The sequence below is a fragment of the Cavia porcellus genome, unplaced genomic scaffold (genome assembly GCF_034190915.1).
Source record: "Cavia porcellus strain 051 isolate PalLab524CR breed Dunkin Hartley unplaced genomic scaffold, mCavPor4.1 scaffold_2, whole genome shotgun sequence".
In the NCBI taxonomy this organism is placed as follows: Eukaryota; Metazoa; Chordata; class Mammalia; order Rodentia; family Caviidae; genus Cavia; species Cavia porcellus.
In genome coordinates this window covers 118,145,038-118,161,318 of record NW_026947485.1, presented here as the reverse complement: position 1 = coordinate 118,161,318, position 16,281 = coordinate 118,145,038, and the positions used below count along the sequence as shown (strand labels likewise).

At 46.2% G+C, this 16,281-nt stretch overlaps 1 protein-coding gene and 1 long non-coding RNA gene across 4 annotated transcripts in view; both read left to right on the top strand.

Moving 5' to 3' along the window:
- The first annotated feature begins 858 nt into the window (after positions 1 to 858).
- LOC134475271 (uncharacterized) lies at positions 859 to 10,948 on the top strand. Of its 2 annotated transcripts, XR_010046386.1 has the most exons (6): positions 859 to 2,707; positions 3,917 to 3,978; positions 4,111 to 4,233; positions 5,434 to 5,498; positions 7,001 to 7,105; positions 10,720 to 10,948. It is a non-coding gene; the product is annotated as an uncharacterized LOC134475271 (long non-coding RNA). The 2 variants fall into 2 exon arrangements; XR_010046385.1 differs by having other exon boundaries at positions 4,111 to 7,105.
- Positions 10,949 to 13,598: 2,650 nt separating this feature from the next.
- The window catches only part of Serinc5 (serine incorporator 5), a 67,328-nt gene continuing 64,645 nt past the window's right edge, over positions 13,599 to 16,281 (top strand). Inside the window, exon 1 of one of the 2 annotated variants that reach the window (XM_013143471.3) lies at positions 13,599 to 13,760. In XM_013143471.3, the coding sequence (XP_012998925.1) occupies positions 13,734 to 13,760 (27 nt within the window). In that variant the 5' untranslated portion in view covers positions 13,599 to 13,733. Of the gene's footprint in view, positions 13,761 to 14,724; positions 14,945 to 16,281 lie in introns of those variants that run through there. The other variant, XM_063245264.1, reaches the window with a different exon arrangement.

Below are 16,281 nucleotides of genomic sequence, written 5' to 3'. Positions count from 1 at the left end.
CCATCCACTCCCTTCTTCTCAGACCTAACACCAACCTGCCGTGCCGAGCTCCTGTCCCCTGAAACTGAATGGATTCTAAAGAACAACGGAGGCTAAGGATGGGACAGCTTTAGTGGGAGACAGAGAGCAGATGCCCGCAAGGAGGGAGCACAGGTGCTCAGGGGAGTGAGGTGCAGCCAGGAGCTGGGGACTCAGAGACAGGAACAGCTGTGGGGAGCCAGGAGGGCTCAGGCTGGGTTGCCCAGCCAAGGTCATCTCCAAGGGTGTTTTAGGGCAAAGTCGCAAGGTGGGTAGGATATGGGTCAAACTATAATCAACCAGTATAATTACAAGTACAGCCACTCAGCTAGTATTCATTCAATAGTGGCCGAGACGTGTAGTGTGGGCACTGGTGACATCCTTAGCCTTGGAGAATAATCTATAGTCTTAGCCTCATCTCCAGTCTTGGCCTTCTTGGCAGAGAATGGCCTGTCCCTGGAGAGACAATGGTCTGTTTCTGTGGGAAATCCTAAAAGGGTAGTACGTATCACATTGTACCCTCAAGCCTCCATTCAGCCTGCAGGAAAGGGGTGGCCTTGTAACACGTTCGCACCCTGGTGCTGACTCCCTCCCTGGAGGGCCCGGTCCACTCTGACTGCCTATTAATTTCTATCTAGTTTAGCTGCCTATGATAGTAGGATGGAAATGTCTTAAATGTGAACCAAAATAAACGTTGCCCCCTTTAAATTTCAGGTGTCAGGAGTTTTGTTTCCGCTGGCAAAAGAGAAAGTAACAAATATTACTGCAGAATCCAAGTGATCAGAGAGACCAGTAGAGATAAAGGAGGATTTAGTTCCAGGACTACCCAGTCCACTGAACTCACACCCACAGAGCTGGGTATCAGAACAAAGGGAAGGTTCTGGTTGGACACATGTGGCTGAGGTGTCTGGTCTTCAGAAATGGGGGGCGGGGTGCGGGCACAGGAGGGCACAGAAGCAAGACAGAGCAATTGGCAGCTCAGCTTGAAAGAAAAGGGAGCCTGGGAGAACAAATGCCATAGGCTGTGGACACAGCTGCCCATCTTATGGAACAGGAAGTCACAGCTGCAGGGTGGAGGGAGACGGTGGGAAGGATTGGTCCTTAAGTACTCTTTCATACAAAATGTAACCAACAGCATCTGTTGAAAGCCTCAATTACAGGCAACAGAATTTTATTTATTTATATTATTTAAAAGCAGAACAAAAAATAATTGAGCTATTTTGAAACCTTGTTCTTTTAAAAATAGGTTTCAAATTGGATTTGCCTGTATTTTACCCAGAGTTTTTCTATTGTTTCTAAACAATTTTTTTTTTTTAAGGTACAAATATGGGCTCCTTAACTGAAAAGTCCAGTTGTAAGGCCACCTGTGTTTACAGAGGGAGTGACCTTCGGTTTCCTCTTTCCGGGCTGGTCTTGTCTGATTCGCCAGGGTTAAAAAGGCCTTGCAGAATCACTCATGGAAATTTTCTTTGTTTTGATTTCCCCCGAGATAGTTTTTGTCAGATGCAGATTAGGTATCCCTGAGGTTCTATCAAATAAACTTCAAAAAATATCAGAGTGAATTTCTCCTTCGGTTGATTGGCTTCTGCATATGTTGGAATGAGCATTTCTTTTTTTTTTTTTTTTTTTTTTTTTTTAACGAGACTATTGCTGAGCTGGCCAAAAAAAAAAAAAAAAAGACAAGGAAACGCAGGAATTCAGTAACAGCAAGAGGTCAGAGAAGCTTGAGCTCATCTCAGAGGGACACTGCAGGAGGATTTCCCCCTCAGTGCTGAGTCTGAAGCTCCAGTCTCTCTACCTTGTATTGAGTGGAAGGAGGGGAAAAGATGTCTTTGAAAACGAAACCAGTTTGTACTTGGAGGAGAGGTGAACGTGTTTTTAGTCTGTCCGTGTTCCATAAACTGTTCTAATCAGCCCTTCTTCTTAGACTAGCAGACAAGGACACGCAAGCTGTGCAAACGCTGCCCCCAGACACAGGCTCTGGGGTGAGAGATAACTACCAGCAAGTCTTCCTGAATCCTGGGAGCCCTAAGGCTGAAAATAACTACAGAGAGAAATTCCACGGGAAATAGCAGGCGTGGGTGAACTAGATAGCTTGGGATGGACTTGGGATGGGCGATGGGAATAAAAACACAGCTTCGCCACCGGGGGCTTTCTGCCCTGTGTAGCCACTGCTCTGGTTAGAGTCTGGATGAAAAGCCCTGCTTTCTGGCCTCCAGAGTGCGATTTTCTTTTGGCTCAGGCAAGGGGATCACTTCTCAGCTGGGCCCGGGGCTCCCTACCTTCACCGGCAGGGGCCCTGCACCATGTGCCCTGGCCAGCGGGAGGTGGCTGGAAGGGTTTCTCGTGCTTTGAGGGACTTCTCAGGCATTTCCCTTTCCCTGAGCCGCATGTCTAAGGTCCTCTCTAGTGCGGACTTTGCCTGGTTCGGAAGTTCTTGGAAGGAAAGTGAGGCACGGAAGGAGGCTGCAGCTGTCTCCAGCCATGGAGGGGAGGGCGCTGCAGAGAGGATGGCTGCAGGCAAGAGGACCCCAGCCCCTCAGAGAGCTCGGCCCTCAATGCTCCTGCATCGACCCTCAGGCATGATGCCATCCTGAGTGACAGAGGGATGGGAAGATGAAGAGAATCCCTGTCTTCATTCCGAAGAAACATGGAGTGTTTTGTGTGCTCCAAGAGGGGACACTTGGAGGTAAGGAGTTTGCAAGAACAGAGGCAGGCATGCGCATCAGAGACCCCTGATGTGCACTTTCCCATCAGGGCTCTTCCCCAGGTGTGCCCGCTGCAGCGCCCACATCTCTGGGTGTCCTGGGCCCCTTCATTCCTCCTCCCTCACCCTAACTGCCCTTCCTGGATTCTCAAAGGAGTCCCCTGTTGCCATGGAAACCGGTGTCTTGCCTTTGCCCATCCAGGCCTCCTGTCCCCTTCGCCCTGGCTCAGGCTGCCTAGCAGGTCCTGCCAAGGACTCTTCTGTCCCCGACCAGTGAAAAGTCACAAAGCATTGCCAAAGCCCTTCCTGCCCATTGGTGCCACAGAACCCGGTGATGTGGCCTCCCTTTCTTGCCACTGGCTGAAGCTTGGGACACCCGCCTGTCTGTTGGCATTCTACATCCAGTCCTCAATACTTTGGTTAAGGTTAAGATCCTGCATGCCGAAGGTTTTTTTTTTTTTTTTTTTTTTTTTTTTTTTTAATGGAGTTGGAAATGTAGCTCAGCAGTAGAACACTTGCCTAGCAAGGGTACAGCAAGCAAAGAAGGAAAGGAAAGAGAGAAATGTTTTGGGCTGGGTGTGGTGGCATACACCTGTAGTCGCAGTTGTTTTAACATATTCTAAGTTAGAAGCTCAAAAATTAGGTTGTGGGCCAGGGATTTAGCTCAGCAGCACAAGCGCCTTCCTGGCAAGTGCAAGGTTATGAGTTTGATCCCCAGAGCTAAAAAAAATAGTAGTGACTTGGCATGGAAAACAATCACTGAAAAATAATTTAAGAAACAACACGTGTGATCCCAGGCCATAGGGAGCTGAGCAGTTTGGGAAGAGCCTGTTGTTTTAATCATTAGCAGTAGTGATGTGTTACTACTGTTACCCACTTACAAACCTTTGTTTCCACTTCTTTTTTTTTTTTTTTTTCTACTTTTAAAAAGCCTTTCCCTTCCTTCCCATCTGAATGCGTCCTTCCTACTTCCCCACATCTCTCCTCCGCTTAGCTCCTCATTTGCTCTTTGTGTTTCACACACCAGAGAAACAATGCTGTGTTTAAACTCCAGTGTGTGATTTATTTCACTTTACACCATGGTCTCAAGGCATATCCATTTACCTACAAATGACTCAAGTGTAGGCTTCTTTATAGCAGAGAGGTGCTCCACTGGATGTAAATACCGTGTCTTCTCCATCTGTTCATCAGTTGCTGGGCCCCTGGGCTGTTGTTCTGATTTGGCCACTATAAATTGTGATGCCAGAAACCAGGTAAGCACGTATGACGGGGTGGGGCGATGGGTCTGGGAGGAGAGGAGTCTGAGTTTAACCGGGATGCTGAGGTGGAACACCTCACGCGACTTGTCTCTGATTTCCCCGTTTCCTCCTGTCTTTATGGCTTAGCCAGCTGCTGTGTGAGCTGCTCCTCTGTCTCCACCTCTTCAGCCACCCCAGCACTTCTGAAATGGGATTCGGACCCTTCTAGGATTGATTTCTACAGCCAGAGAATCCAGAGTGGCTTTCCTGGTACGCAGAGGAAGAAGTGAACTGGAAAAGGTTTTAAAATGTTGTAACACAGTTGAAGAATGACTGCAGGGGTTATTTGCCTGATTTGCCCAACTATATCTAAGTGGGAGGAAACAAGGGAGGCTTTGAACTTCTGCTCAGGGCTGGGTCATAGCTCTGTCAATGGTGGCAGTGCCCTTTCCCGGCCTGTGCGAGGCTGTGGGTTCTAGCCCCAAGTCTCACCGGTTAGACAGAGCTGTGCCCTGTGTGCCAGTCGAGAGGCGGGGGTGCTTTGCCCACCCCAGACTCAGTAGCTGCCCGCACTGTTGCTGTCCCTGTCAAAAGGGGGGGCCTGGCTACAGGGGTCCCTGGGGAGTGACCCTAAAGGCTGCTCCCCTCTCTGACTCCTGGCTGCATGGGCTGGGCACCCTTCCTCCACCAGGCCTGCCCAGGCCTGCCCCCTGCTGTGACTTTCTGCCCCAAGCACCCACCAGGGACTGAAACCCAGAGCTTAAATACACCTCGCCTCCTTTCACTTGGGGGTCTCTGCTATGGGAGATGGACCAGGACACAGCAGTGCAAACTAACTAACTAAAGGAAGTAATAGAATCTAGTGCAAATTTTGGAGAAAACAAGACATCATAATAGCTAGTGCTGATTTAGTATCATCTTGCTTTGAAGTCCCATCAAGCTTTTATTCTTCTGTCTCCATTGGTCTTAACAGGTTGTATCTTATTGGATTTTATTATATGTGATAATATAAGCAAAAAGTTTTATAGATGAGATTATACAGAAACCATTGTTCATTTTCTGATAGTTGGTTCTAGATACCCTGTAATACTGTCATTCTCTTGAATGGTTTTACATTGTCTTGATATGTTTGGTGCTACAGTATACGAAGTTATACTCAAAGATTTCAAGGAAAGAGACACTATGGTAACTACTTTCATGTCAGAATATCTTGTGGTGAAACACTATTTTGCTTAAATGGTTATGCTTTGACCTGCACTGTTTTGTTATTATGCCCTCTTTTATCTCAATCTCCTTTTTTAAAAATTATTTACTTTTTATTTTTATCTTTTTTAATTAAGGGAAAAATAAAAAAAAGCAGGATACATTATAGTAACCCACTTTGATTTCCTATTAACTTGATTTGAAACCCTGTATAGCCTTTACCATCTTGCTTTGACTGATTTTCCTCTATTCTGCTTTGCTTGATAGTACCAAGTTTGAAAGTATAGGCAACAACTGTGAAGACAATAAGATTCACTATGATGCCCATTCCGGTTGAGTATTATCTTCTTTTAAAGTCCTGTAATGTCTCCAATGTTTTGGTTTTATTCTTTACTGTTTTGTTCAATTTTATTATAACTGACAATATAGGCACTCTTTAAGATAGCAAGAGGCAGTATGGTAACCATTGTTGATCACCTGGTATTTTGTTTTTACATTATCTATTATGTCCATCCTTTTGATTTGACTGACTCTGTTCTGTTATGGCACATTTGGTTTTACTTTCTTCAAAAAAAGCAATAAGAACTGTGGGAGTAATAAAACCCAAAATGTGTAATTGTCATTGTACAAAAGAAAGGAAAAGAAAGTGCTCTAAAGAATATAACTGCATATATATTTAAGTGTATAAGGTAGATAACTATATTACTGAGTTTTGTTGGATCATTGAACAAAACTGTTTCCAGTCTCAGTGTTTGAAAGTCTACTCTATATGCTTTAATTTTGTAACTTGAACAACTATTTCTAAGATAACAATATGCAATCTATTAACTAGTGATTTCCTACTGTTTGTTTTCTGAAATTCTGTTATAACTTGTACCCTTTTCCTATTTTCTTTTTCTCCTTAAATTAAAAAAAAAAAAAAGAATCTAGTGCAAAGCCATTGTGCGTGTTTAAAGCAAAGAGGCAAAGCCTCACTCCACTTTCTTCTGAGCTTTCTCAACATGAGGGATTAATGCAAAACCTGATGGAATTTAGAGATGGGGCTATATTTTCCCTCCAGTGATTTGAGTTGAGCCTTCTCACCTAAGATTTTTTAAAAACTGAAATTAATTTGATCCCAGAAGGGTTGAGCAGGGCTGAAAACCTTTGTACAATTCTCTGCCTTCTTCATTAAGGCTTGATTTGTATTCCCCAGAGTGGTGGAAGTGTATTTCCCTCTGTGCTGTCTATACTCGAAGGACTCGCCAAACAAAGTAGCGGTGGCAAAAGGGAAAAGGAAGAATTTCTCTCTCTCTCTCTCTCTCTCTCTCTCTCTCTCTCTCTCTCTCTCTCTCTCTTCTCTCTCTCTCTCTCTTTCTCTCTCTCTGTCTTGATTTCTCTGTCTCTATGTCTGTCTCTGTCTCTCTCATTGTGTTCTTATGAAGTTTTACTATCAGGGTAATTCTGGATTTATAGACTGAATTTGGAAGCCACGCTAGTGTTAATTCATTTAAGGTTTGACAAAATTCAGCAGCAAATCCATCGGGTCCTGACCTCTTTTTATTTAGGAGAGTTTTACTACTATTTCAGTCTCACTGCTTGTTATAGACATGTTTACATTTTTTAAATACTTTCTTTGTTAGGGGTCGGGGATTTAGCTCAGTGGTGTAAGTGCCTGCCTGGCAAGTGTGAGGTTGTGAATTCAATCTCTGGTACAAAAAAAAAAATTTTTTTTTCTTTGTTCAAGTTTGTTAGGTTCTGTATGTCTAGAAATTTATCCATTGCTTCTACAGTCTCAAATTTACTGAAGTATAAGGATTTTTAAATTTTATTTTTGGCTTTTTTTTTTTTTGAGATGGTATCACCACATAGTTCAGGCTGGCCTTGAACTCACCATGGATTCCAAACTGTCCTCAAACTTGCAGTGATCCTCTTGGCTCAGCCTCCTGAGTGCTGAAGTGTAAGTTTTCAAAACAGTTTCTACTAATCCTCTGGATTGCAGTGGTATTTATTGTATTTTGCTTGTTTGGTCTCTAACTTCATTAATTTGAGACTTCTCTTTCTTTTGATGAGTTTGGCCAGGGGTTTATTAGTTTCACTTCCCAAAAGAAACAATCTCCTTGGCTCAGCCTTAGTGCCCTGTACTTAGCCTCTGCTTCATTAACGTCTCTCAAAGGCAAACTCAGGGTGGCAATGTGGAACAACTTGAAAGCCACCTACCTGGCCTCTCTGAAGTGGTAAGAGCAGAAGTAACAAAGCACATATTGTTGATTGGACTAAGTTAGGCAAGGTGACATAGCTGTCGTGATCGACTGATCCTATTTGTACACCAGTACCTGTATTGTCTTGGGGCAAGACAATACCACAGTCCCAAACCAAAGAACTGAGTGCTGGGTCAAACAGGCTGCAACTGCTCATCCCTAATAAGCAGGATCCTGGGACAGACTTGAAAGCCAAACCCAGCTGTACTACAAGACAGCTCTGAAAAGTAGTTATTACCTAAAGAGGTCTCCATACTAGTAAAAGTTACGTACCTTAAGCGACTTAAAAGTCTTAACAAAGAAAACCAATAAACAACAACAACAACAAAAAAATAGAAATTGAGAAAATACAGAAGCAACATGCAATCTAAAACACTCAGCTTGCCTACAGCAAGCCCACAGAGCTTTGAGGTGGATGAAATGGAAAGCCTTCTTTCTGTCTTATTTTGTTTGAACTAGAGATCAAAGCTTGCCTTGTGCTTGCCAGGCAGGTGTTTGTGCCACTGAGCTAAATCCTTGGTCCTTGGTCCTTCCATCTAAATTTTATGAAATGGCAACAGTGGAAGTATGAAGATAAAAAAATAAATATCTAGCTGAAAACAAGTCGGAAATAATCACACAGGTAGCTAAAGAGATGATGACCACAAGGCAGGAAATGATCAGTGTGCCTAGAGTATACAGATTAAAAAAAACCAGAGGACTTTAGGGAAGCCATGAATGGCCAACATGAGAAAAAGCTAGACATGATAAAACACAGACAGACAGATACCTACATTAAAGTTTTCTGTTGAAAGCACACACAGCATAATCAACCAGTGCGAAGACAGAATGTCAGATTCAGAAACAGGGCTGTGTTTGGTGATCACCAAATGAAGATTCCTTACAAGTAATAAGGAGCCATGAAAAATCAATCCAACAGCTGCTAGACAATGCCAAGAAGAAGAAGAATATATAAAATTACTTGGAATTTGAAAAATCAGAAGATGCACAAAGAATGTAAAAACCTGTTAACAGAAGTTAACAGAAAACTTTTCAACTATATGAAAAGAATTTGACATACACACAAGTGATAAATATAGAGCCCCAATTAGCCATGATCAGAAAAATGCCACAACAAGGCACAAAATAGTCAAGGACTGAGAAATTCAGCACAAGAAGAAAATATTCAAGCTATTAGAGAAAAAAACAAATCACCCATAAAGAAAAGCCCATGAGAGTCTCAGCAGACCTTTAAGTCAAGAAGAATTTGAAGTGAAGTATTTCAAGGTCTTAAAAAAAACCACCTCCAACCCAGATAGATGTACTCTGCAAAATTATCTTTCAAAATGGATGGAGATTTATAGGAGCACAATTTGTAAAAGCTAAATCTTGGAAACAACCCAAATGCTCAGCAACTGAGGAATGGATAAAAAAGACGTGGTACTTTTGTATACTGGAGTACTATGCTCTAACAGAGAATAAGCTTGAGTCTTTTGTAGGGAAATGCATGCAACTTGAGACCACACTGATAAGTGAAATAAGTCAGACTTGCTTGTGTAAACATTGTGTTGTCTCCCTAGTGTAAGAAGATGAAAAATAAATAAGATCCAAAATGTATAATAGATGTGAAATGGGAAGAAAATGTTCAAACGGAAAGAGAAACTGGGATGGGGAAAGGGAGAAAAGATGAAAGGGAAAAGGAAAAAATACATATATACACATACAAAAAGAATAGTCAAGATAGTTATACAACTACTTATTAGTATATTGTATACTAATATACTATAGATAATATACTAACAGATAGTATACTATTAGTGTATTAGTTTAGTATACAACCATGCTATTAGTATATTGAAAGGAAGGTTTGTGCCTATATTATTTGATCAATTTTTATGCTTATATATTGTAATATAAGCAACTACTGTGAAGATAAGAATACACAATATACTATGTTACTCTCCTACAATTTTGTTTTGAAATTTTGTATCTTTTTCTCTTTAAAATAAAAAAAGAGAAAAAAATTCATGGAGAAATAAGATACTCCCATGACACCCAACACCTGAGGAAATTCATGACACCAAACCAGTGCTCCAAACTGTTCTGAAGAACATTCTAGAAAGAAATAATAAGGACTACAGCTCCATGAGCCCCAACAGAAGGAATCCAGCAGGGAAGACAAACAAGTAGAAGGAAGGGGCAAAAAAGGGAGAGCCAACAACAGGAAAATAACAGGACAAGTATAAGTCAATGCATATCAGTTCCAGCCATAATGTGAAGGGTCTCAATTCACCAACCAAAAGACAAAAACTGGCAGAGTGGATCAAGAAGCAGCAATATGCTACATACAAGAAATTCAGTCACTGTACTACAAGACAATGACTAGGATCACAGGCCTAACAGTGGCAATGCAAAGGTAGATGCTCTATTTGCAGGGTCATAACTCTTAACCACAGGGACATTCTCAGGAGCATGCCCTGCACTTTCTTAGAGTAGAATACACTTCACAGAAGGTAGGTGGGACTGGCAAACACAAAGGTGACAAGACAAAGGGCTGGGGATTTAGCTCAGCGGCATAAGTGCCTGCCTTGCAAGCAGCGGGTCGTGAGTTCGATCCCCGGTACCGATAAAAAAGAAAAAGACAAAAAAAAAAAAAAAAAAAAAAAAAAGACAAAGAACCTGAGGAAAACGAAAGGGAAATGGAATGCTATCCTCACATATTAGTGGCTATGTGGTAAATAATTTTGACTTGCCATATTAGTTTTTGAAAAGATATAACTTGATTGAAAAATGCCAGAGGGTGCTGCTTAGTGGATTACGAGTTCAGCTTTTCTCTTTTCCCTTAGTTCTAAACAGAATAGAAGGAAAAAATGAAAACAAAGCTTTCATAAATCAGGAAGGAGGGTTAAAGGGAGGGGAGGGAATTGGGGAAAAAAAATCAAGATACATTATGTATAGGTACAAATTCCCTGGTGATCATTATGTAAACTTAAAATGTACCAAAAATTTAATTAATTAAAAAAGAGCTCAGCTCAAAGGGAACATAAAAGACACTGCGCAATGGGCCAGTGGACAGGAAACAACCGCAGAAGAAAGACCACCATGAGAATATAGAGACGTAAGTGGGGAATAACTACCATTCTGAAAGTGGTTCCCTCTTTGAAAGGAGCTAAAAGGCAAGTATGGAGAAAGGTGATGTTACTTTTCACTTTATGTTTTCTAATAAGATTTAAAACATTGTGCATGGAGTAATAGAAAATCAAGAACAGAATGCACAAGTAGGCTTTTCTCAAAGTTGCTGAAAATTTTCTCTTCCTTTTGTTTTTGGTTCTAGGTACAAGAGATTGAACCCTGGGAGAGCGGAGCTACAGCCTCAGCCTTTTTATTTTATTTTTTAATATTCTGAGACAGACTGACTTCAGATTTGTCATTCTCCTGCATCTGCCTCCTGAGTAGCTAGGATTACAGTGAGCCACTGTGCCTGGCTGCATTTAATCCATCCTTGAGCTGGAAATAAACTTTGTAATGAAGTTTTCTAAATGTATTAAAGGTGGTACAAACAAGGGGTGTCTATTATTACACTCTTTTTGTTTAATACTGTATGCATACAGCTGCTTTAGTGAGTGGTGTATTTATTTTTAAGACAAGTTCTCACCACACAGTTCAGGCAGGACTTAAACTCTATTTAGTCCAGGATAGCCTCAAATATGAAGTAATTCTACTGTCTCAGCCTCCTGAGTGCTGGGATTACAGGCTCTGTTCCCATGCCTGGCTATGAGTAGTGTTTTTAAAATCACCACTGACCTCTACCAACAAAAAAACTTCAAATTCAAAATGAAAAAAAAAAATCCCACAAATTATAAGGTAGTTATCATGTCACATGTACATATGTAATTATATTGCATAAAAGGAGCTAATTCAGTTAATTTAAGAATTTTTTTTTAATTTAAGAAAATTTTTGTGGGAAAATACTTCATATGTTCTGCCAAGTGTTGCAGCCTTACTAAAATAGAGCTGTTGCGGCCCTGCTCCCAAGGAATCCTAGCAAAGGAGCCATACCATCCCGCTGTCTACGGTGGGAAAACTGTGTCTCCTCCAGAAAGCCTGCAGAGGATTCAGAATAAAACGAAGCTGCCATGGGTCTGCGTAGCCCGCGAGCTTTACCGATCGATACCCTGCTAACCGACCACACACAAAGGGTGGAGAGACTCACAGGAAGTTTTTATTTTTATTTTTCCCTTTGTTTGACTGACAGACCTGCCTCGGGTTTGTTTGTACCAGTAACAAAGGGACACCTAGCCACAGGCGGAGGGCAGCGCAGGGGACACCTCTCGGTCTGTACAGAGACCTCTGCTCCGCCAGCGCCTGACCGTCGGGGCTAGAGCCAGGCAGGAGCAGGGGCGCAGGGGAGACAGAAGGGTAAAGATGGGTGGAAAGGAGACAGGGACACCCACTACAGAACGCAATTGTCTGTCAGAAGGCTGCGGTTTGCAGGACTCGGTGGAGGTCACCCCAGGACCCAGACCCTAAACACCCAAAAGTGCCGGGAACGCTGGGTGTGCTGATGACCCAGGCAGGGCTCGCTTCTGTAGCGGCTGCTGTGCACGGGAACTCGAGACTCGTGGTCTGCTCGGTGTCTCTAAAGAACCCTTCTAGGGTGGAACGCATGCGTGCCCATCTCTCATGATCGCTCTAATAAACATTTATACTTGATTATGGTTCATCACATAATTTCAGATCTGGAGCTTTCAATCTGGCATGGCTCTTTTCACATTTTAGTTGCATATTCGGAATTAGTAAGTTAAAACAAAATCCCTCAAAAAACTAGGGCACAGGAGCTTGATTCTAAGAAAGGGGAACAGGTTGAGAAAATTCAAAGAATGCTTAGATTATCCTCTTTTAAAAACAAACACATAAACTGGACTCCTATCTGTAAAACGCGCATCTACGGGAGGGTGAGGCGCCTTCTCCTGGGGTTTCCGCCCCCACAAGAAACATAAAGGTTCCCAGGCCCAAGAAATAAGGCGGTCCTCTCTCTCTTAGGTGTTCTTTTAAATTTCTGCACAATAGAGAGCTTCCACCCTGGTGATCCTCTGACCAGCATTCAGCTGATATCACCCATTTCAATTATCTGGACAACTGGGACCCCTTTCAGCCCAGCTCCCAGGGAAGAAGAAAATGAGAATAAATAAATAAATAAATAGTCCGGCACAATAGACCTCTTATGTTCTTATTGAGGGATATGGAAAATTCTTTCTCTGTGAAGGAAGCCTGCGAGCCAGCAGATTTTTATTGTGTCAGGCGAGAGCAGGCTCCTTCCCGGTTTCAGAAGCGTCCTTGGACCTATCCAGTGACAGGGTCAGAGCTTCGGCCCACCCTTGGTCTCTGCCTGGCCTAAGCCAGGTGTGAGAGTGGGTAGAGACTACTGAGCTGCAGCTGGTGTCTGGAGGCGTTGGCATGCACCTGATGGCTTTGGGGCGTTGGCCTGCAGATTTTTGGGCTTTTTTGGGAGGGTGGGTTGGAGGTGCTGGGGCTTGATTCCCAAGTGCACCCCACTTCCAGTCCGTAGGCCGGCTGAGTAGCTCTCAGCTGCTGGGCAGGGCGCCCAGGCCTCAGCGCGGGCTCTCGCGTCACCACCGGGCGCTGAGTCACGCGCTCGGCAAACGACGCTGGATCCTCTCTCCGCCCCTCATCCAGGGTCTCCTGTGCAAGATTACCACCTTCCTGGGTCGCAGTTTTCCGGAAGGGCACAGGGACCCTACGCAGGTGGGGACTGAAGCCCCCCGGGATAGAAGGAGACGCCGACACCCACGGGGCTCCCGGCCTCGTGCATCGCGTGGGCCGAGACCTTGCTGCAGACAAAGGCCTCCCCGGCCGCGCGCGCAGATTCGGGCTCGGACTCCACGCGCCCACGTGTCGTGAACCCGCAAATAAACCAGAAAGCAAAATGAGAGCCAGGCAGCAGGCCCGGGAGACTGCGCTCAGCACACGGGCGGGGACCGCGGGACGGAGGGCGGGGAAAGGGGGAGAGCGGCAGGGCGCCCCCGGCGGCCGCAGTGAAGCCAAAGAACCCTTTTGAATCGGGGCCACGGGCGCGGGGCGGAGCCTGCGCTGCGGGCGTTCTGGGGAGGGCGTGTCATGTGGGGGGCGTGACCAAAGCCTGGGGGTGTGGCCTGCCTGGGCGGAGCAGCGCAGGCCTGGGGCGTGGCCGGCCCGGGGCGGGGCCTGCGCGTTGTTTTGCCCGCCGCCCACGGCTCCCCGCGGGGCTGCGCGGCGGCGGCGGCGGCGGCTGTGGGGCGGGCGGAGCGCGGGTGCTGGAGGCCAGGCCGGTGGGCCGGGGCCGCCGCGATGTCTGCCGAGTGCTGCGCTGGCCAGGTGAGCGAGCGCGGGCGCTGTGGGCGGAGGGCGCGGTAAGCCGAGTCCGGGCCGTCGCCGCCCGCCTGATCCGCCCGGGGCAGCCGCGTGGCGTCCCGTGCCCGGGCAGAGCCGGGCGCGGCCGGGCAGGGTGCTGGGCTCCCCCGAGCCAGGCTCAGGCTCTTGTCCCGAGGGCTCCGAATCGGACCTGCAGACCCGGCAGGTTCAAGCTTAGACTCGCGGCCACTCCGATTCGTCCAGTCCGTTTCGCCCGGTCCAATGTGGCGGGAGCTCCGGACAGTGGCCAACGCTGAGTCTCCCGGCTCTCTCCACCTGGACTACTCGAACCGGATCCGAACCGGGTGGGACGTGAGATCAGAAAGGGCGAACAGTTATCAGAGGGACACATGATACCACCGACCCTCTCGAAATCCTCCCCTTCCCTTCCTAGGTGCGCGTCCCAAGGTTCTGGCTCCTCTGCGGTAGCGCGGGAGTCCTCCTTCCTGAGTGTCTCTTCGAGGTGTGATTAAAAATACGGTGACTCCTGCTGCCCAGCGCCACCCGTAGGGAGAAGCCGCTCATAAAACCCTGACACTATCCTCATCTACCTTATTCACTGGACCTGTCACCACCCCATCTCTTGCTCTTCGTCAAAGCCAGAATAACCATGAAAGGTCAATATTTTGTTATTTTTGTTATTAAGGAGGCAGTCAGGACAGCAGGGCCCAAGGCACTCAGGAAAGAGAACTCCGGCGCTGGTGTGAACAGTAGCTGTCAGGATGGGATGAGTGTGTTGAAAGGAGATTCAGTGTCTTTCACTGTAATTAAAGCATTTTTAAAACATGCGCTGTAAAGGAAAAAGACAAAAAAAAAAAAAGAGTTTTAATCTCGCCTGTCCACGTCTGAAGGCATTTGCTTCCGGTGTGGAGAATTAGGGAGCAGTGGTAGATCAAGCTGTCTGGGTGTGGGGCTGCTTTTCCATATCTGTGGGTGATCAGGACTTCCGTGCAGCTCTTGAAAGATGTGTTTGCGGAACGAACCTGACCATGAGTGGTGGACTTTCAGGTGCAGGGTTGCTGCTGTTTGCTTTGGGCTGATGGATGGCCTGGCTGGCTAGGGCACGGTGCCGAAGTCAAGCTGCGGTCATAGCAGCTGGTGACCCACGTTCTGCACGGGTGGCCTTGTGGAGTTATCTCGGTTTCGAGGTCAGATTCTATGCTTTCATGTCTTCAAGCTGGTCTTTTCAGAGGGGAGGAAATTGAGGCTTTGGGGCTTGAGGTAGAAATGAGGTTTTTTCTGAGCCAGGCTCAGAGGGAGGTAGAACGAGGGAACCTCCCTCACCTGCTACCCAGAGCTTTTGGTGCAAGACGGAACAGGAAAGTTTCTGGAAAACTGCAAGTCTGCTTTTCTTTGTGTGTGTGTGGTGCTGGGGATTAGAGCCACAACTCCTGTGTTCCAGGTAAGTGCTGTGAGCTGGACCCTTTGAGATCCTATCTCTCCAACTGGATGCTGTGCATTTTGTACCTAGTTAGGGATGTCTGACCCTTCAGTCCCTAGAGTCTCTTTCAGTGACACTGCATGCCTCATCTCATGCTCAGAAAGGTAATACAGTGCCTAATGGGTTTTGTAAGAGAATTGCTGGTGCCGGTATGTTCGACGCTTTGCCAGGATTTAATGGTGTATTTCTAAAATCCCCCTTCTCTGGACTTTGGGAAGAACCAGATTTTGGCCACTCATCACAGGAAAGTTAGCTTCTGCTTTTCTTCTGTGCTGCTGTCTCCATGTGGTTGCCTGCTGAGGGGTGGCTGAGCTTTGGTGGAACACTGTGGGGATGCTGAGGGGAGCATTTGCTCCCCTGCCTCCATCCTGGGCTCGGTCCCCAACTCTGCAAAAAACCAAAAAAACCTTGCAGCACCCACAGAAGCCAGGGCTGCCGGCTTTGTTCTTGTTTGTTCAGGCACCTACTGTGTGCCAGACCCTGGGGGATGCATAGCAGAAAGCTAGACAAGCATCTGCTCCTCCGTGGGCTGTGTGTGTGTGTGGTATGTGCATGTGCACAGGGGTGGGGGTTCATGAGTGTGTAAACAATTGCAATTCCCAGATCCTGGGTGGTGAACAGCTGTGGCCACAAGGGTGTGGAGGAGGCAGAAAAGATGCCTCGGCATGGAGACTGATCACGCAGGCGCCAGTGGAGGGGGCCAGGAGGAGTCCCCCTGGGCTGAGCTGGTCCCTGAAGGTCCGGGGCCACCACCTGAGGGTGCAGAGCCTCTCAGCACAGCCTGAGGTGGAGGAGTCGAAAGAGCTGGGTTGCTGGCAGACTGTGAGGAGTACACAGGACTCACAAAGCCTTCGCCCAGAGAGAGGAGGCTGGGGATTTTACTGAGTCAGCTGGTGCACATTCACACAGGGAAGGCTTGGCGTGGGAGAGGCGGGCACGCTGCCTGCCGAGCAGGCTGTGCTGGAGGCCACACTAACCCATGCATCGTGGTTTCAGGGGAGGGGAGAGGATTGGCAAGAGTGTTCTGGGGTGGAGAATGCAGGA